This window comes from Pteropus medius, unplaced genomic scaffold, assembly GCF_902729225.1.
Source record: "Pteropus medius unplaced genomic scaffold, Ma_sr-lr_union100, whole genome shotgun sequence".
In the NCBI taxonomy this organism is placed as follows: domain Eukaryota; kingdom Metazoa; phylum Chordata; class Mammalia; order Chiroptera; family Pteropodidae; genus Pteropus; species Pteropus medius.
Window position 1 is genome coordinate 17988831 of NW_024342467.1, and position 21596 is coordinate 18010426.

The window sequence follows — 21596 nt, forward strand, 5'->3', positions numbered from 1 at the left end:
TAAAACGAGTTGTCTAGGCATGGCGGCTACTTTGAAACAGTGTCAGACAGTGGAAAGAGTACAGAGGAGTATTGTCCATTTAGCAGACCTATATACGGTACGTGTCCCTGAAGACGGTGTCCCCTAGACGGTGCCACTAATAGTTCAGGCAATTACATAGTGTGATAAATACAGTAACAGCACGCCCTCCGGTCTCACACTGTAGAATTCAATTGTGGCTTTTACTGCACACTTTTACATATGTTAATTCATTCGATCTCCAATGTATTCATTTAACCCCACAAGACAGTGAGGGAGATATCTCATTACAAAGGAAGAAACTGAGGCTCAGAAAGTTCAAGTGATTTGCCCAAGGTAGCCAGCTACTAAGTGGTGGAGTGGGGCTTTGAACCTAGGCAGTTTGGTGCCAGAGTCTATAGTCTACCATATATATGATGGAAGAAAGGCAAGGAGCTATGGAAGCACACAGAAGGCCTAACTGTACGTGGTGTGTGTGTGGTGAGTGTGTGTGGGGTGGGGAGGTGGCGGTCAGGACAGAGTCCTGGCATTGCAGGGATGAGACCTGAAGAGGATTAAAGTTTACAGGGAGATGCTGAGGTGGGGGGTGGGGAGAAGAAAGGGCGTGGCTGGTAGAGGAAAGAGCACAGGCAGTGCCCTGGGGTACTGTGTGGGGGACATTCAAGCTGTTCAGTGTGGCCTGAGCTTGGAGTGGCAGTAGGGGAGTGACAGTGGGGAGAAGGTGAGGGGAGAGGAGTTCCAGAGAGGAAGGCTGGCCAAGCTTTTGAGAGATCTCGTCCGTGGCTATGGAGTTTGGACTAATCCAGAGCACGTCAAAGGACAATGGAAAGCCATCGAAGAGTTTTAATCGGGAGAGTGAGGATCAGACTTACATTTTGGTCCCTGTGGCTGCAGTGTGGACAGTGGAGTGAAAGGGGCGGGGCACAGAGTAGGTGCTTCACTAATGGGAGTTTTTCTCTAGGGCCTCCATTCCTTTGGGGATTTATGAAGTACTAGGGCGTGGCTTTGCTATTCCTGCCACAAGATCTCCGGGGAGAAGAAATCTAAGGTGTTTTGGGCTTTGGCTGCTGATTTGGAGGTTTGTCCTGAAGAACACAATGGCCGTCACCTTGACCAGAGTCCTAAACCACAAAGGGCCTTTTCTTCCACAGAGCTTTCTGCCTGCATCTCTGCCTGGCGCTTGGGAGCGGTTGATGTCTTTTCAGCTAATGGGCTTTTGCAGATGCCAGGAGGTCCAGCCCGTCGGCCGTTGGCCACTGGCTCGGACGTGGCTTCATTTTATCCGGCGCCTCCATGGGCTTGTTAATATGCTCCGGTGGCTGCTGCTCCAGACTCGAGGAGAAGACTCCGGCTCCCCGCCTGCAGGATCCTGAACACACTCCCTCTCTCGAGCCCCCAAAACCCATTCCCGTGGGGTCCTGCTCTCGCCCTCCATATCTTGGGAACCCCTTGTCAGCCACACCTGATTCAGCGTTTGAGGACTTTAGCAGCAATCCTAGCACCCCCCAGTGGGCCAGTCTCTTTGTTTACTCTGATCTCTTTCTGGGGACTGAAGTTTAAAACATATATCGGGTTGAGGTGTAGCCGTTCTGAATTCAGACCTGCAAGTTCCAGGCTTCCTTCTGCCCTGCCACCTCTGCAGGCTCGGGGAGGCACACGGCATCCACCCTTGGCCACGACCCCTTTATTTACACCTCGATAATGTTTCTTCTCTTCTGGTCCACTCTCTCTCCGTCTTCCAAAATATTGTTGCCATCTCTTGATGGCAGTGGCCTCCTTTCCTGTTTTTTTGTTTGTTTGTTTGTTTGTTTTAAGCGCCTACAGCACCTGGTCTTCCTAGTTGGTCTCCCATCCAAGTACTAACCAGGCCCGACATCGCTTAGCTTCTGAGATCAGATGGGATCGGGCACGTTCGGGGTGGCATGGCCGTAGACTCCTTTCCTGTTTTCTGAGTCCTTTTTTACAAAGAGTTGCTTAGGAGCTTGGGAAAGGAATGGGTTTTAGGGGATCGAGAGAGGGAGTGTGTTCAGTTTGCCACATGTTCTCCTAAAAGTTCATCCTCAACTGCAGGTCGAACCTTATGCTTGGAAATAGAGCCACAGTGTTTATGCCTTAAGAATACAGTGGCGGCGTAGTCATTTATCCCGAGGACTATGCTGTAACGTGTGCTCGTGTGTAGGTCGTTCAGTGAGGTGAAAATAATGGATTTCTATGATGTCCCCTACCTTAGTGGATTTTGGGCTGATAATCTTGAAGAGCATCATTGGGCGATACCACAGCCATATCCCGTTACCCCGGTGGGGCAGGGGAAGGTAGAGATGTCAGGGGTAGCAATCAAAGGCAGCAGAGAATGAGCGGGGTCCATTAGACAGGAAAGGGGACTGCCGGATGTGCAGGGTGAGCTACACTTGCCTTTTAGGTCCACCCTCCCTCTGTTCCACTTGCTTTTTGCTCTCAGAGGCTGTTCTGTACGGACTATATGTGTATAGTATGGGTTATATCAGTGGCCTCCTTGTCGTCTGGCTTCTGGTTGGATTCAACCAATGGGGCATCAGCAGGAGGTTAGGGGGACGTAGGAGAGGGGAGAGGACATATTTATTCCTCTGGCTTCCTGTCTGTAGAGTCACTTGGACTGTGTCCCTGGACTAAAGACCCTAGCTTAGCTTCTGCCCCTCTCCGCCCGGGATCCTTCAAGCCCAGGTGTGACAATAGCACCCCCTACTCATCCCCAGAGGTATTGCATGTCCCTGTATTTCTCTGCATCCTGCACACACTTTTGCACTCAGCCCTTTTTATTAAATTTTCCTGAACTGCCTAGTTTGGGTGTATCATCTATTTCCTGCAGGACCCGGACCGAAATGTCTGCAAAAGGTGTGAATCAGCCAGATCCTGGGACAGGTCGTATAACTGCTTGTTCCAGAGCTTTGTTTTCATGACCAGTTCTGGGCTTGAGGCTGCAAATGAATTTATGCCATTTGTGCTGACAGAGCGACTTTATTTTTCCAGATGGTCAGAGTTTTCGGCAGTAGATAAGACTGGTCTTGCATTATTGGTTTCTCATGCATGTAAATTATACATTTTCTTTCAGAACAGTGTGTTTTGTTTTTAGCACTTTGCTTAGGGAGTCATCAAATGACGAAATTAAAACTGTGAGGCAACAACGCTTTTCACACATCACCTGGGGAGGTCCTGTGCTTGGAGGGTAGGAGCTGGACCATCTTGGGTTCCAGCTTTTTTTCCCCCTTGACTCACCTTGTGAGCTTGGGAAATTTTTTCACTCCCAAGGAGCCTAAGTATCAGCACCCACCTTAAAGTGTGTGTACAGATCAAATGAGGTAGTATATGGAAAAGCTTAGTTTGCCACTGTGCCTGACATAATACACACTCTCTAAGTAGTTATTATTTAAAAATCTCATTAAATTCGGGAACTATATTCAGGTTCTGTGGATGAAAAACGTAATTATAAAGCGGTTTCCAGCCTGCGCGTTGTTGCTGTTTGCACATGTTCTGTCTTTGAAGCTTCAGTTCTGGTCCATTATTAACGTAAACCTGCCAGTTTGATGGCGGTTCAGGGCATGGCGACCCGGCAGAGTGAAATTCAAGAGCTGGATTCGGAGGGCGGGTGTTGGTTGAGGGTGGAGATGTAAAGCCGTCCAGGGCACAGAGCTGGTCATGTGCTTTTGTCCTCTGGCTTGTTGGCCTAGACTTGGAATCTTGCTTTTTGTGCACTGACCTTGGAGAAAGGAAGGCTATTAAAATGGGCCGTAAAACTAGGAGGAGAAAGGGAAGATGAGAATGGGTCTGAGGAAGCTGCCTTGGTGGTGGCAAGGTGGACTGTGCCGCCTTCCCAAGCTGCTCCTTGGGGACAGTGAGAAAAAGCTAGAAGTAATTTACTGAACAAAGGTCGGTACATCCAAATGAGGTAAATTCAGCAGCTCTCAACATTTTATTATACCTAAAATCTCCTACCCATGGATTATCATTGATCGTATTTTCATGTATCACCTTGTGGATTATTTTCATGTGCATCTATATATGTAAATTCAAAATGAGATTATTTTGTACTGTGTCTCTGTAACCTGCACTTTTAATTTGTGTATCCTTCTTTGCTAGTGAATAGAAATCTGTTATTTTTTTCTTTAAAACTTTAATTGAGGTATAATCGACATTTAACATTATATTAGTTTCAGAGGTACAATGTAACAATTCGATATGTGTATATATTGCAAAATGATCACCACAGTAAGTGTTGTTAACATCGGTCACCATACATGGTTACAAAAATTTTCTTGCAATGAGAATTTTTAAGATCTACTCTCTTAGCAACTCACAAATATGCTGTATAATAAATACATTATTAACTATAGTCACCACACTGTACATTATATCCCCATAATAGACCTCTGTTGTTTTCAAATGGCCATAAATGCAGTCAGTGCCATGCTCTTGAACTTCGAATTTACTTCCAGTGTTTCGTTATTATAAGCTCAGCCCTGTAGTTGTTTTCTTAACCACAGCATCTGAACCTCTGTGGGTGTCTCTGCCAGTGTTTTTTGATAGCCGAGGTCTATGCCTTACACGTCTTTCATATCCCTCAAAGCACCCAGCCCTGTCTCCTCATATGCAGACCCTTGTTGGTTGCTGGATTTGACATTGAAGAGGATGTGAGTGTGGGCCATAGCCATGATTCCATTCTTTATCTTCCAACTTAAGGCCATTACCTTTAAAACACAAATTGTAGTGATTTCAAGACTACATCAACTTTCTATTGCCTGTAATGATTGTAGTAACATTGGCATAACTCTTGGGTTTTCAGAGCACTTTTCACGTATTTATGTCATACAGATCTTGTTTTGCAGAGGAGGAAACTGAGGTTAAGAGAGTTCAGGTATCCTTTATGCTACACCATGTTGCCTCTTTGTTTAATTTATTGACTTAAAGAAAGAAAAAAGAAAAAACATATGTGTTAACTTGGGCATTAGTATCTATGATGTTGCTTTTATGTACCAATCATACAGAAATAGAGTAAACTGTATATTTAGTAGAGTAATTGGTAGCTATGTTGCAAAATAAACTATATATATTCTGGGGAGAGTTATACCGATGCTTATCTAATTAGATTTGCTGACAACGTTCAAGATAATTTAAAAATTCTAGCCCTGCAAGTACTCTTCCTGTGTCAGTACCTCCCCTGCAGGCTTTCTGCTTTGCAGTGACCTCCGTCTGCCTGCAGGTACATTTCCACAGGTCAATTTCACTAAGGGAAAGATTATTTATACTTTTTTTTCTCTCTCCCTGCCCTTTGGGTCTTCAGCTATGACAGAGACTCCACTTTCAACGTGTTTGTGGGGAAAGGACAGCTGATTGTCGGGATGGACCAGGCTCTGGTTGGTATGTGCGTGAATGAGAGGCGTTTCGTGAAGATACCTCCGACGCTCGCTTATGGAAGTGAAGGCGTTTGTAAGTTTTCATCCCATGTTCATAAACACATCTGCAGAAACAACCAGAACATTAATAGGCTGTTCAGTTGGGCATACTGGAGAATCTTTTACGTTGGGAGAAAGAAGCAGTGAACACACGCACACACACACACAGAGCTAAATTTCCCATCTTAGGTTTATTTCTTCTAGATATGAAAGGAGGTGTTGTTAACATAGGTGTATTGAATGTTACCTTTGTTGAGAAGAAAAGTTTGCTTTTTCTCTTTGAATTTCATTTGGAGGAAAGAGGGTGGGAGCATGGCTCATTTTGGAATTGGAGACCGGTGTCCCCTTGAACCCTTGGCAGCATCCTAGGTGTCTGTGTGGCCTGAAAGGCAGCAGCTTCTCAGTGTGAACTCTCTTTGATTTCTAGCTGGTGTGATCCCCCCTAATTCAGTGCTTCATTTCGATGTCCTCCTGATGGATATTTGGAATGCTGAAGATCAGGTTCAGATTCACACTTACTTCAAGCCCCCCAGTTGCCCTCGGACCATCCAGGTGTCGGATTTTGTAAGGTACCACTACAACGGAACGTTCTTGGACGGGACACTATTCGATTCGAGGTAAGAACCACCGTTCTGGCTGGTATCCCCTGCTTTTCATGCCCCTGGAGAAACCAGAAAAGGGACCATTCTCAGCTTTCACCAGTGTCAACTCCTTCACTTAAAGCTCTCGGTTAATGTTTCATGCTCCAGAGTGCCAGAGTCAAAATGTATACATCTTAGAAAAACTTAAGAGCAGTGTTTACCTAAATTAGTAGTATTTTGAGGCCTCATTAAGTGAAGGGCCCTATTACCAAGTAGGTTCATTTCTACAGTTTTCCCATGGAAGGAGGAAGGAAGGCTGAATGTATATGAAGCTATGGAGAACTGTGGGCGTCAGGTGCTAAGCTGGGGAACAGTGAAACTTTACCTCTCATAGTAGTGTCAAAATATGATTAGGTGGATTAACAGGCCTATTTTTATAAATCGTCGTGGCTTAATTACATGCTTTTTATACATCTGAGGACATCTGCTCTGTGACTGAGAGCAAAGATCCATATATGCTTGTCTCCAGGGATGGGTAGGGGTTCATGGTTCGCCTGAGATTTGGGCAACAAAAACCTTCTTGAGGGATGAGTTAGAAACGTCCTCCTGGTATAGAACTTTTTCTTTTTCTCATTGGTTTTCAGTCACAATCGCATGAAAACGTATGACACGTACGTGGGGATCGGCTGGCTGATCCCTGGGATGGACAAAGGGCTGCTGGGGATGTGTGTGGGGGAGAAGCGTGTTATCACCATTCCTCCTTTTCTGGCCTATGGAGAAGGCGGAGATGGTAAGTCCTTCTAACCCTCTGAGTCGTTCTCGTCTGTCCTTATTTTTACCGCAGTGATTAACTCACCTTGGCACGTGAAATCCCCAGATCTTTTGTGTGAGACCCGCACTGTTTAAAACCTAGAGCTGTTTACATTTAAATTAAAATGAATTAAAATCCAATTTTAATGAAAATGCTGTGCGTTGGTCACACAGCCACACTGCGTGTACTTAAGAGGCATACGTTGCTGAGTACTACTGTACTGGACAGTGCAGACACAGAATGTCCCCGTCACTGCAGAAGGTTGTGTGGGGCAGTGCTAGCTGAGGTCCTCCGCTGTCTGACGGGTGAGTTGCAGAAACCCACACTTATTCCTGGTCGTCGATGTTCATAATTGAGCTGTCTGCCACTGCCTCGTAAGCTAAAACCTTGGCCACCGACCTCTCCAGCCTATGTGTTTCCCATCTGTGAAATGAAATTTGAACTACACAGTCTAAATATTGTAGACATCAAAGTAGAAATTTTGCATTTGATGCCAGAATTCCCATTTTTCCCCTGATGTGTACTTCTGTGGGTTCTACCTGTGACGTTAGCTCTGTGTGGACAAATGCAAAGCATAACATTAGGAAAAAAAACGCATTAATTTGAATTAATTGAATTGTTCTTTTACTGTGAGGGAAAATTGGCATAAATAGAATATTGGCATAAATAGAATTTCTCAGTTACTCGTATTTGAATTTCAGGCACATTTAATTCTACGGAGAGGCTGACACAACAGAGACCCCTCCAGGCATTTAAGCGAGCAGATATACATAGTTAAAAATAGAAGAGAAAACACAGTGCTCTTTAAGAAGTTCACTGACAGTGGTTCCCAACATGTAATGACCCCTTAACATAATATTTTCCCGGGTACACAGCTGGAGAGAAGGGGAGACAGAGCAGATGGCGCTCGGCCTTCTCCCCTGCCCCCTCCGCTTTTACATGTTTTACGTGTTGGAATCTGCAGATAGTCTCTTTAAAACTGGGGCGAGGGCTGGGGAGTTCCCTGCCAAAAGGGAAGTATGAGAACAATTCCTGTAACTGTGTCTTAATTCTCCCTTTCCCTAGATATGCTGTTATTCCTATTGGTGCTCCAATTGTCTTATCCTTGGCCAATGGAATTTCATTCTCCTTGGCTCCCAAATCCTTTTTGACATCATCTACATGAACCTGACATACATAATAAAAACTCGATGCCTAGCCTAATATGAGGACTATTCTCTATTTATTTATTTTAAAGAATCGATAACTTAAATATTTAAAATAAATAGTTTATTTAAAATAGTTATTTTTAAAATACTTTATACTTTGACATTGTGCTCAGCTATTGCGGTATATAACGTTGACTAGGTGAATTGTATGGTGTGGAAATTCTATCTCAATAAAGTTGTAAAAAAAACCCAAAGAGTCAATGAGTAGTACATACATGATCATGCTAGAAAAATTTAAACCCTGGGGTGACTTTTAAAGCTTTCTTTTTTTTTCTCTGAAATTAAAAGATATAGAAAAATACAAAAGATGAATAGTCTACTGCATCTCCCCCCCACACCCGCACCCATATTTCAGAAATTGACCACACCTTGCATTCCAGAGGCTGACTCAGCAGCCTGGTTTCAGCAGATTTCATCATCCGCCTGAGGGGAAAGAGGCAGGGGGTGCCAAAGAGCCAGTCGAGGGAGCACAGGCTGGGTTGCCCTGAGGTTCACCTTGCCCAGGCCTACCCCTTCGCGGGGCATAACAAATGGCAAGTAACCGACTTGGGGTAGGTGATTTGTCACTTAACTTCCCTTTATCCCAAAGTACTGGGTTTAGAGTTATTTATTGGCTGATGTTGATCTTTGCAGTAAGAGCTAGTGCTCAATAATCTCTCCGTGTGGATTACCGTGTTGCAGATGTTGAACAAATCATCACTGTTAGGAAGATCCAAGAGAGGCAGTACCATCATCCAGGAGTGAGACAGAAATGCTTTGAAGACTATTTATTTAGGTCGTGGGTGCCATGTTTTCCTCTCATCTCAGCTAACTTTAGTGTTTATTTATATCTTGTTTTGGATTACACGTTGTCTCTGTAAAAAATTGGCTGTGGGTTCCAAAGAACAAGTCTATGTAATGTTCTCCAGAAGCAGATCTGAGCTTTGGAATTTGTGCCTTTAAATGTCTGTGATTTGCATTTGTACACAAATGGAAACTCATAGAGGTATGTATTTGGGTTTGCATAACCACCCACATAGAGCCTTGATTTGCCAGCACAAACCTAGAAAATACGGTCATAGAGAGTCTCTCATGTCATTAATATCACTTTGCTACCTTTTCTAGAGAAGTTAAACTTCAGATTATACCTGGAAGCCCAGGGTTGGACACCAGGGGGAACCACCCAAGACAAGACAGAACATCTGTGTCCTTGGCTGGAAAACATCAAGGAATGACTGGCACCAACACAGTGGGTGTTGGATTGCAGTTTAAGTACTTCCTAAATCTTGTGTCCTGGTTTCATCATCTTCCTCCATTCCATTCTAGGGAAAGACATTCCTGGACAGGCATCTCTCGTGTTTGATGTTGCGTTGTTGGACCTTCATAACCCCAAGGATGGCATTTCCATTGAGAATAAGGTAGTACCTGAAAACTGTGAGCGGCGAAGTCAGAGTGGGGACTTCCTCAGGTATCATTATAATGGCACACTTCTGGACGGCACCTTCTTTGATTCCAGGTGAGGAAATGGTCGGAGCCTTCACTCACCAGAATGTCTTATTAAAGATACACTACTGGCTGGACTGTGATCTAAATACTCTGTCAATGCTGACTTGGAGTTGGTATTTTCATCCAATCCAGGTTTATGTTTTCTGATACTGAATTCCTTCAGAGGGTGGTAGAACTGTCTCCTTGCGGCCTGTGGGAGCTGCAGGTCAACAGGAGAGGCTCACTCTAGATGCCTACCATTCCCCTGTACGGTGCTCAGCTATCCAAGCATTAAACCCAGCTATGACATCCAAGATGGGAAGTGGCCAGAGGGGAGGTCCAGGCTGTAGGAGGAGAAGAGAACAGACTTGGTACTAGGAGACCTGGGTTCTAATCCTTGTGCGTGGCCCACTGGCTGTGTGACTTTGGATAGCATTTGACCTTCCTGAGCTTCAGATTTTTTACCTGTGATTAGCACCTTTCTCAAAGAGATGGTTAGATTAAAGAGATACGGTAGATGAAAGTGCTCTGCAAACTTTAAAGGCTTATCTTCTGGGGTGGGAGTGAGTGGTTGGAGGCATTCAGCTTCCTTCCTGCTGCGCAGAGGCTTATTAGCCATCCTCTGCTGTTATTCATAGTTGTGTTGTGTTTATAAGGCTTAGCCTGCAGGTGGCTGGGGCATGCCTGGTGTTTGGTATGTCTCCCTCCTTAAGTGGCACGTGTTGTTTGGAAACTACCGTAGAGCAAACAAATTGTGACAGCAGTCTACCTGTCTCTCTGAGGTAATAGACTTCAAGTCGACTTAGTCACTGAGACACATTACAGAAGAATTTTTATATGGTATTATTTTATTTGAATAATTCATTTTCCTACCCCTAGGATCTCTTCTTTTAAATTTTTCCTTTGATATTTTGGGAAAAGGTAATAGTCACATGGTTCAAAATTAAAGTATTCATTGAGATATTTTGTACCACCTGTCCCTGCCTACCTCACAATCCCCTGTGGACACTTAGAGATAACCACTTTTATTAATAAGTTTCTTTTTTCATTCTTCTGGTGTGTGGATTTTTTCTATTGCACATATAAGCAAATATAAATGTTGTCTTATTTTCTCCCCTTTGTAGTATATAGCTTATAGAATATAATGTATAGTGTGTATACTGTATATTTTGCTTCTTGCTTTTTTCCACCTCAGAATTTTTCCATATTCATGCATAGAAAGGAATCATTGACTTTTTTATGTCTGTCTAGTGTTTTATTGGGTGAATATGCCATATTTATTTAACCATTTCCTATTGATGAACATTTGAATTGTTTTCACTCCTTTTCTATTACCAAAATCTCCAGAGAGAGAGAGAGAGAGAGTGTGTGTGTGTGTGTGTGTGTGTGTATTATTCCTCATCACGTATGAACTTGGTTCTATCCTTTATTCCCTGGAATATTTCAAATTGAAGGACCATTTTTCTAGCGGATACCAGATTTTTCCCCCATATTAATGGATTCACAGTTTTCTTATGTTTCAAACAGGTTTTTATTTTAGTACATTAGGATTTAGCCTGTTCTAACAGCTAAATAATATTCTGTTGTATAGATTTGCCTTAATTGAGGTAATCATTCTCTGTTGTTTTCTACCTTTTGACTTTCTAGGGATGGTTGCAGTAATTATTTTTGTAGCTAAATTTTAAAGTATATGATTAATTGTTTCCTTGGGATAGATTTCTAGAAGAATCTCTGGGTCAGGTTTTGTGTATTTTTATAGCTTTTGACATTCACTACAAAGTCGTCCTCAAGCAAGGTTTTCCATCACTGTCTAGGAGTGCCCCATTTCCTGGAAACTTGGTAATGCTGAGTATCATTTAAAAGTAATCTTTGCTAATTTAAAGACGAAAAATGGAAACTTATAGCTTTAATCTGAATTTCTTTGATTGCTATTAAGGTTAAAATTCTTTCAAATATTTACTGACTATTAGGATATCTTCTTTTGTGATTTACCTGTTTATGTCTTTTGCCTGTTTTTATGTTAAGGATACTGGTATTTATCTTTTCTTATTGAGTTGAAGACTCTATACCAGGGGTCCCCACCCCCTAGGCCACAGACCCGTAAAGGTTCTTGGCCTGTTAGGAACTGGGCTGCACAGCAGGAGACGAGCTGCGGGTGAGCTAGTGAAGTTTCATTTGTATCTGCAGCCGCTCCCCAGCGCTAGCATCACCGCCTCAGCTCCACCTCAGATCATTAGGCGTTAGATTCTCACAGGAGCACCCGTCCTGGTGCCAAAAAGGTTGGGGACCACTGCTCTATACATTAAAGATTTTAACCCTTCTATGGTTGTATATTGTTGAAAGCATGTCCCCGATTTATTTACATTTTAATTTCGGTCATTGTGATTTTTGACCTATTTAAATGTAAACTTTTTATGTTGTTAAATACATTACACTTCTCTTTTATGGCTTCCTTTATTCTTATATATTCTATTTTTGGTGACTTGCTAAAGAGTCTGTCCCTTCCCCTAGAGTAAACATTTGCCTGTATTTTCCTCATACCCTTCGAATGTTTTTTTTTTTACCCTGTAAAATATTCTTTATTAGAATTTTTATTTTATGAAGTGTTATGTTGTTTTGTAAAATGAAACAATATAAAGATATATAATAAAATGTAATACTTTCTCATCAACCCGTCTATTCTCACTGCCCAGGATAAATATTAATAACCTTTCAGTCTCTCCCCATACTTATAAATGCTTTCATGTTTAAATCTTCAGTCCATCTGGAATTTGTTTTGGTATTCAGTGTGACAATAAGGACCTAACTATTTTTTCCAGATGGTCAGCTAGTGTGTCCAACACCCATTATTAAATAACTGGTTTTTTTTTTTTCCCTTACTCATCTAAAATCTGACTCTTATTGTGTACCAAATTTTTAAATATATTTTTGGGTCTTTTCTCATTGGTCTAGCTGTTCCTGGGCCACTATCATATCTTTATTGTAGTTTTTTAATTGATATGATAGAGAGTATTCTTTTTCTTTTTTTAAACATTATTTTCTAAGTGCTACATTGACATGGTTTAAAATCCTAGAAGTATAAAAAGGTAAACAATAAAGAATTTCCCCCCTATTCTTGTCCCTCAGACATCCAGTTCTACTTTTCACAGGGAACCAGTGTTAAGAATTTCATAGGTCTTCCGTATATACACAGTGCAATACGTGTTCCCCCGTTTTAAAGTTTGACGGGAATGAGAGCTTGCTATATGCTGTGCCTTCAGAACGGTATTCTTGATCATTTCTTTTTCCAAATGAATTTTAGAGTCCCCTGCTCCCCTGTACACACCACTCAGGTTTTGATTGGGATTGTTTTAAAGTTTGTAAATTAGTTTGGGGGACATCAACAACTTTATAATTCTCAGCTTTCCCATGGGGAACACGATGGTTTTCCATTTATTTAAGTCTTCTTAAGAAGTGATTTAAAATATATACTTAGAGCCCAGCCTGTCCCTCCAGCCTCTGCTGAAGCTCTTTCCTGCCTCTAGCCTCTGCCCTCTCTTACCCCAGTGCTCTTCCCTCGTGCTGGTCCCCATATCCCTGGGTCCGCTCCCCCCGCAACCACACGGAACCTTTGCTGACTATTCCAGCTGGTGGCTCTTCCCTCCTCTAAGGCACCTGCCATCTCTCCCACTGTCTGGTGTCCCTTTATAAGGGATCCCATCTTGCAGGTATCCTCCTCTTCCCCAAATGGCTAGCGGTGAGCCGCTCTTTGCTGATGCTCGCCAAGCACCCACTGGAGAAGCAGCAACGTGGGGAACGTGGGAGGTTGGAGAGCCGAGCCTGCCCTTCCTTAGCCGCCGTGTTCCCATCCTGGTCTTCCTGGCCCCTGAGTGGGGATGGGGTCTGAAGCTGCCCAATGCTCCTGCTCCACAGGCTTCTCCAGGAGGGTTGTGCAGATAATCTGCTTCCCGGGTGAGGAGAGTCATCTGTTATCATCATTTCTTCACGCCCCTTGGCTTTGTGGTGTCTGAGGGGTGTTGAGAAGGAAGAGCCTGTCACAATTTTGCCATCTCCTCACTCAGCTGGCTGCCTTCTCTGAGGCAGTCATCCTTTGGCTGTATTTGATGAGGTCATGGTGAAAGTGACCGGCTCCTTCAGGCCAGACTCTGTACCAGGTGGGGGTGGGGGATCGGTGCAGATCACTGTGGTTCACAGTTGGGTAGTAGACGTGGCAGATGAAGTTTTATTATTTTACTCTGGAATCATCAGGCTTTGGGGAATCATTTCTTATTCTCACCAAACCCAGAGTATTCGGACTCAATTGGCAGTTTACACAGAGGCTGGATCTCTCCACCGAGCGGAATGCTTGGGCCTCCTGCCATTGGCATTTGAGAAACCCAAGTACTCACCAGCAGGTAGCTTGGGGAGCGGGCATTGCAGTAGGGAGAACTCATCCAGGCCTTGGTGGAGACTGCGGAGTTAGCTGGCTCTTGGTATATGGGCGTTTTTCTGGCAATCCAAATATCTGTGTGCCACATGTACAGCTGTTCTCCCCTTTGGATACTGGGGACATTGTCCTTGGACACATTCTTCATTGCTGGTAGGGGCTGATTTTTGATGATTTTTCATTAACTTGACGCGGTTACAGGCGTATGGTCCAACTTACGGTAGCTCCATTCCCATGGTGGTTCCCTGTCACCGCATCCCATTCAGGACCTGACCTAACCAGAAGGCTGGAGGCCTGTCGCTGGCAGCGCGGTGCTGGCTTCTCGTTCTCTGTTTCAGAGGAGCGTGTCGTGGCTGTGTCCCCAGGGTCTGAGGCTCACCCTCTTCCCGGGTGCCAGGCCTCCGTGTTCCCGCGGCCTCGCCGTGCCGACTTCTGCTGCGGTGCCTCTGCTGAGGGACCTCGTGCGTTTCTTTTCCAGCTACTCCAGGAACCGCACCTTTGACACGTACATCGGGCAGGGCTACGTGATCGCTGGCATGGATGAAGGTTTGCTCGGTGTGTGCATCGGCGAGAAGCGGAGGATCGTGGTCCCGCCCCACCTGGGGTATGGCGAGGAAGGGCGAGGTGAGTGTGGCCGCCTTCTTCAGGCCGAACTAAGGAAGCAGCACCAACCAGGCTGGGTCCAAGCCCCCCGGGCTCCTGGGAGCCAAGATGGGTTCCAGCTTCAGCCTCGAAGGCCCGAGCAGCTTTAGTTTCTAGAGATGCTCTGTTGCCCCCACCTTGTCCCCTCTGCCCGTTTTCCTTTTCCTGTTGAAAAACTTTTAAACCTACACCAAAGTTGAAAGAACTGTACCGTGAACTCCTCGTAGTTTGACCAGTTGTTAACGTCGTGCTGTATTTATTTTCTCTCTCAGCGTATAAATTAAAATTTGTTGTTGTTGAGCCATTCGGAAGTAAATTACAAAGCCCCCTTTTTGGGGGTTTGGTTTTTAACACTTTTACTGTGGCGTAAGTTGTATACCAGAAAATTCACCCATTTTAAGTATGCAATTCTGACTTTTAGTGACCATCACCCTACTCCAGCTTCAGAACATTTTCGTCACCCTAATAGCAAACTCTCTTTTAAAAATTACGCAAATAATACCTGTTCACTTTATTAAAAGAAAATACAGATAACCAAAGAAAACAGAAATCTCCCATAATCCCAGTGCCCAGGAATAAACATTGTCATGTGGCAGAAGAGTGACCTCAAAAGGCGTCCATGTCCTCTCCCCCCAAACCTGTGACATGTTACTTTATACGCTACAAGGGACTTTGCAGATGTGATTGAGATAAGGATCTGGAGGTGGGGAGATTATCATGGGTCATTCCCGTGGCCTTGACGTCCTCACAAGAGTAAGAGGGAAGCAGGAGGCCGTAGAGAGGAGAAGATGCTATTAGGCTGCTGACTTAGACTATGGAAGAAGGGGCCACAAGCCAAAGAATGCGGGTGGCCTTGAGAAGCTGGAAAAGGCAAGGAAACAAATTCTCCCCGGAAGCCTCCAAAAGGAACTCATCCCTGCCAACACCTCGAATTTAGACTTCCAGAGTCCTGAGAATACATTTGTGTTGGTTTAAACGACCAAGGTTGTGGTAATTTACTATGGCAGTAATAGAAAATTAATACCACCACAAACCGAATACTCTTCTATACTTTAGAGTGTTGTGAATCTGTGCAGGTAAAAGGAAATACACACCCACCTACCCTAATAAGTACTGAAAAAAAAATCAGGATCATTCACATACGGTACTTTGTAATTTCTCTCTTCACCTGATTTGCTGTGAACAACTTTCTATGCCAACAGGCCTTTTTAACCGTCGCATAGGATTCCCAGCCATATTTCCTTTCTTAATTCTGTTTTTCCTCGTGCACCATTTTTTGCTAGCTTCTTAGGCATAGTCAAGGCAGTATTTATTTCTCGTTTGTTTTCTTTTTGCTGATGGGATTCTGATTGGCCAGGCTGGCTGTACAACTTCATTTTGTTAACCCTCTTCAGACTGCTATTGATATGTCATATTTGGCATTTCCCCAGTAGGGTTTGTCCAGAGGATCTGAGAAATATCAGGTCATTTGGAGATGAAGCTATGCTGTAGAGAAACATTTTCCCCCACTGACTCAAATTTCTGATTGGTAAAGCCACAACACCTCATACGTACTTAAGACATAGTTGATTGGCCTCACTTTGTGTCTTGTTGATTTAGTTTCTTGATGCTTCGTTTTGTATCATGTAAAATTCTACTTCCAGCCAAATACATACAGAAATAGAAAACTACGTTCTGAGTACCCACGTTGGGCTATGCCCTCAGGACTAAGCTTCCTTTCTCTAAAAAGAACGTATTGATGGAAAACATTTGCTTAAATGATTTTTCTCCTTTTGGCTTCCTATCAAGAATGAGACAGCTCTGCAGAGAATTATATAAGGCTCTGGAAAGCATCCGAAGACTCATAAATTTTCTGGGCATGAGGCTGCTTTATCCCGAATCCTACCTTGCCATGGGGGAGGGGCGCCCTGACGCATAACCCCCAGGTGCTTCCGTGCGGAGTGCACCTCTGTCCTCTTTGTGAGGTGTGATGGGACCTCATGTTAACCCCCGAGGGCCTGACCTGAGGAGGGTGTCGGGACACAGAGGACGTTTGTGGTTCCTCACCACACAGCACGGGGCCAGGCGCACAGTCAACGCTCAGCGAAGATTTGCGGAAGGGACGAAATGCTGGGCTCCCCGTGGGATTCGCAGGCTCCGTTCTTAGCATTTCGTTCTGGTGCCGCCGTTTTCCGCACAAGGTTGCTGCGGAGATTTAATGCGGGAATATGGACGAAAAATACTTCTGTAAACTGTAAAGTATTATGCAGATGTGGGGTGATGTTTTCAAAAGTGGAGAAAATGGAAGAGGAAAGTATATTAATAGTTTTGTATGGAAAGAACCGATAGGATGTGTCGTAAAGGCATTTGTGCACGCTGCTGCACCGTCTCAGCAGGGGTGTGTGGGGGCCAGTTTGGGCTCCGTATCATTCCCCAAGGAGTTTTTATTGGTTTTGTTTCTCTTGCAGAATGATAGGGCACCAGAGCGATTTTCACTCTACAGCTGATTTTTCTCATCTCACCTCTTACGTCTGGTAGGAGTTGGGGCAAGTCTTACTTTGGCTGGGCTTTAGTTTTCTCATCTGTGATGAACTTGGCCCATAAATCGTTCAGTCTCAATCCCATGGGGGCAGTAGCGCATCGTCTTGAATTGCAGTCCAAACTGTGCTCCTCATGGGCTACGTGACCCTGGGCGAATCTGTGCCTCAGTTTCCCCATGTATGAAATGAGGGTTAGGTTGTTTCACTCTCACAGTATTCCCCAGGGTTTCAACCTGGGCACCCGTGTTCCTCACTGGTGACGCCTGGAGGGCGCCCTCGTGAATTCCTGTGTCTGTCCTTTAGGGAACATCCCTGGCTCGGCCGTCCTGGTGTTTGACATCCACGTGATCGACTTCCACAACCCCGCGGACTCCATCAGCGTCACCTCCCACTACAAGCCCCCCGACTGCTCGGTGCTGAGCAAGAAGGGGGATTACCTCAAGTACCACTACAACGCCTCGCTTCTGGACGGGACCCTGCTGGACTCCACGTAAGGGCGGCCAGGAATGGTGGGGGGCGGGCCGGGGGGACAGCAGCCGTGTGTTCCCAGGAGTCTCCTTTCCCTTTCCTCAGATACTGGTCGAGAGCTCTCATCTCCATGGTCCCCCCGCCGCCCACCCCGTCCCGACATAGCTGAACCCCACATCCCCGTTCAGGTGAACGGTCTCCCCATGCTCCTGGGAAATTGTCTTTCAGGAAAACAAATCTTATCTTATACCTGATATCTTTAAAAACTAACCCACAGATAAAGTGCAGACTCCGGAGTCTGGCTCATCAGGCCCGTTCTGCCTCCCCAGCATCACCCGCTAGGACCCACCTTCCACCTCCCAGGGCTGCGGTGTGCAGTGGTGCAGGATGTGCACAGCTCCCACCTTTCCTCCGGCCGACTTCTGCCCTGGCTTCGATGTCCTCCGTTTCCTCAGAATCTTTTCTTATTTCTCAGGCAGAATCAACCACTCCTACTTTTGTAGTCTCGTAATATTTTATGTATTACCCGCTTGTTATTTTTGTTTCTATTTCTTTTGCTGATCTGACGACCTTAGTGACACCTGACGTGTTTATTCATATTTTTTATTCCTTACATCCAGCCCAGAGCCTAGCACAAAGGGAGCATGTTATAAATGTTAATTGAGATGAATCTGAAAACATATTAGTAGTAATCAGTAGTATAAACTCGTATCAGGGAGGCTAGAGCTTTGCTTCTTATGTGTTATCTGAAACTTCAGATGTGTCTGTAAGTTAATACAATATTCTCTTCTTTGGAGAAGAAACATTTCTAGCCTTTCTTATATCTCCATGTAAGCACATTCATTTTTATACTGAGCCTGACTTAGATTCCTAAGTTTGGGCCTGGGGAGAAAGAAGGGCTTCCTATCAAGAAGTATGTGCTGCTGCGTTTATTCTAGAGGGGGCGGGCCTTCTCTTCCTTCTACAAGTCCCTCTGCCTTCTGGCGACAGAGTGTGGCTGGGCAGAGCAGGGCATAGAGAGAGCCCCAGGGACATACTCTTGACAGCATTCTCTCCGCTGCTATGAGATCCTGTGTACTGATGCATTTGGCATTATTTCATCAAATCCAAAATGTGTCGATTATTAGGAGCATCATTTTATGAATCTCTAAGGAAGTAAAAATGCTGCCCAAAATAATGACGTGCTGTCAACAGTAAAATGCATCCCAATTGCAGAGATGTTAAAATGTGAAAAAACAGGCCTTATGGAATCAATGAAATATGTACCAGCTTCTGGGGCAAAGATTTACAGGGACGTGACTTAAAACAGACCTCCCTGTACTAATATCAGAAGCTTGTGGAGGGCAGTGGGGAGGCAGCGTGGCTTCTAGTTGTTTTGTTAAACCGAGTGAGTTTATGCGTGTGAAAATGGTCCATAAGTTTAGAACAGTCTGTAAGTTCGAGGGCTTACTGTTGTCACTCTTGCTAATGTTCATATTTTTGTCAGGTGCTCCTACAGCCGTGGAAAGGGAAAGGAGGGGGTGGAGCAAAGGATGTCCTGCTCGGTGGGCTCAGGATATGCTTCTCCTGTGGGGTGGGGAGAAGCAGCCTCCCAGCCTTCTGGTGTGTGTTTGGTGGGTTCACGACCTTCTTACAGAGCAGCTGGGAGCCCCGTGATGCTCCTTCTTCTTATCATATATTCCATTCTGTACCCCGAGAGTCATTTGTGTTCTGTGTAAAGGCAGCATCCCTGCTGGACTTTTCTGGGTGTGAGTTTCAGAATAATGGGATAATGGGAAGCGTGGCGGGCGTCTGCCCACCTGTGTGTCGGGGAGGAGCCCCTTGTGGAAGGTTGGACTTGCTCCAACTCTGAGCCCCGTGTGGACTCTAATGAGGCAGGTGCTGCTGGCTGTTGACAGGATAAGAGGAACCGTGGGTGGGGAGCCAGAGAGGGCAGCCACAGGCAGGAAGCAGGAAGCTTGCGAAGGATGGGAAGCCAGGAAGGAATGCACAGAAGGATTGAGGAGAATGTCTGAGAGCAAGACTGGCAGAAAAACATAAATAAAAGATGACCCAAAGAAAAAGAATTAGTGGGGTCTTTGGACGTGACGCGTGAAAACAGATTGTTTCCTTGGAAAATATTCTTCATGTGTGTTTAAATTGGCCTCAGAGAGGAAGAATAAAGATTTGTTGTTTGATACGTAAATGAGTTCTTGAATATTCTGTAAGACTTTGAAACCCAATAGTCCCATGGGAAGTCCCCGATGGCCCCTGGAAAAAAACAGTGTGAAGGCACCTCTGTGCTCCTGACAAAGGGGGGCTTGTGTGGGGGATGGGGCAGAGGACACTCCCCCGCCCCCTGCAGGCTTCGGGGCAAGGGTCCTGTGCCAGCGCTGGCTTTATTTTATTCAGTTTCACTCCAGGTAGGACAAATGCAAACCTTGTTTGGCTCTGCCGGCCCCAGAGAACCAGCCTGGCCCTGGGAACCAGATAGGGCAGGGAGAGAGCTGGCAGCCCCGGGGCCGGCTGCGAAGACGGGGCCGTTCCCTCCGTGGAGACACCTGAGAGGCTTTTCTCCCTTGACATTGCAAACCATTCCCGCTATTTGCCTTTAGAAAAGTGATATAGGTTTGGAAATGGATTTATTTTCAGTAGTGATTAAGGTAATAGAGCCAACTTTTATTTATCTGGATTATCCAGGGACCACGGACATCAAAGATAATTAAAACCATGGCCCAAATTAAACTCTCGGTTATTTTTCCGGAATCAAAGACTGTTACAGGCACGAGCATTTTGTACCCTCAAGGCCATCCATGTATTCAGCCCTTTCTACTACTTCTGCGCTGTGCCACGCATGATATATTATTTAGTGTTTAGAACATCCCTGCACGATAGCTATTATTATCTCCATCCTGTAGGTGAAGAAACCAAAATTGCATTTCCCAGGGCCAAATGAAGTGGCTGAACCGAGATTCAAACTCGGGTCTTGCCGAGTCGAAAACCTAGGGTTTTAACTACATTATATATACATACATACATACATACATACATATATATGTATGTATGTATGTATGTATGTATATATAATGTATATATATACATATATATGTGTATATATATATACATTATATATATGTATATATATAATATATATATGTGTATATATATATATATGTTTTTTTTAATTCTCATGAAAATTTCTGACTAGAACATCGACTAAAGCTTAGAGAAAAAATTTATGAGCAGCACAGAGAGCCTTCTTCCCCGTGAGCCATCGGCCGCCACGACGCCCCATCACCCCCTCGGTGCTTCCGTGCGCATCTCCTGCAAACGCGGACCTTCTCCCGTGTTGCTCAACACCCATGTTACAATTGGGAAGTAACACTGATACGTTGCTACCTTTTAATTTTCAGACCCCACTTAAGTTTTGCTAAATGTTCCCATGAGGTCTTCAATATGAAAAGGACCCCCCCGTTCCAGTGTGTTCCAGCACTGGACAGTTCCTCAGTCCTCCCTTGATCGTCACGTTGACACTCTTGAGGATTACAGGTGTTTTTTTGCAAAACCGCCCCTCAGTGGGGCTTTGTCTGATGTTTCCCCAGGACTAGATCGAGGCTCCGTGTCTTTCCGACAGGGATGCCACGTGTCCTCATGAGAACACTCTCAGATGCCCGTGGGATGATGACCTGACCGGGGACCCTTCTGTTTCATTTTCAGGTGGAATTTAGGCAAAACATATAATATCGTTTTGGGATCTGGACAAGTTGTGTTGGGAATGGATATGGGTCTCAGAGAGATGTGCGTTGGAGAGAAACGGACGGTGATCATTCCACCCCACCTGGGCTATGGGGAGGCTGGCGTGGGTAAGCAACAGTGTTAAAGGGTGTTTGGGGCACATTCACCATCTAGATTTTGTGCTTTTGGGGGTGCCATATTTAGAATCACAGTATGTTTCTTCCATTTTAAACCCAAAGAACCTTTTTTTTTTTTTTAATTATTTTTTTTAAGTATGTAGTCTACGGCCATGCCACCCTGAATAAGCCAGATCCTTTCT

The 21596-nt window shown here is 44.7% G+C and overlaps 1 protein-coding gene and 1 pseudogene across 1 annotated transcript in view; one reads left to right on the top strand and one right to left on the bottom strand.

The window, feature by feature from the left end:
• The window catches only part of FKBP9 (FKBP prolyl isomerase 9), a 28990-nt gene that overhangs the window by 2303 nt on the left and 5091 nt on the right, over positions 1-21596 (top strand). The window contains exons 2-8 of the mRNA XM_039862706.1: positions 5333-5478; positions 5872-6061; positions 6670-6815; positions 9350-9539; positions 14413-14558; positions 17399-17585; positions 21260-21405. Coding sequence (XP_039718640.1) covers positions 5333-5478; positions 5872-6061; positions 6670-6815; positions 9350-9539; positions 14413-14558; positions 17399-17585; positions 21260-21405 — 1151 coding nt within the window. The remainder of the gene's footprint in view (positions 1-5332; positions 5479-5871; positions 6062-6669; positions 6816-9349; positions 9540-14412; positions 14559-17398; positions 17586-21259; positions 21406-21596) is intronic.
• On the bottom strand, positions 1834-1952 carry LOC120602651 (uncharacterized; annotated as a pseudogene).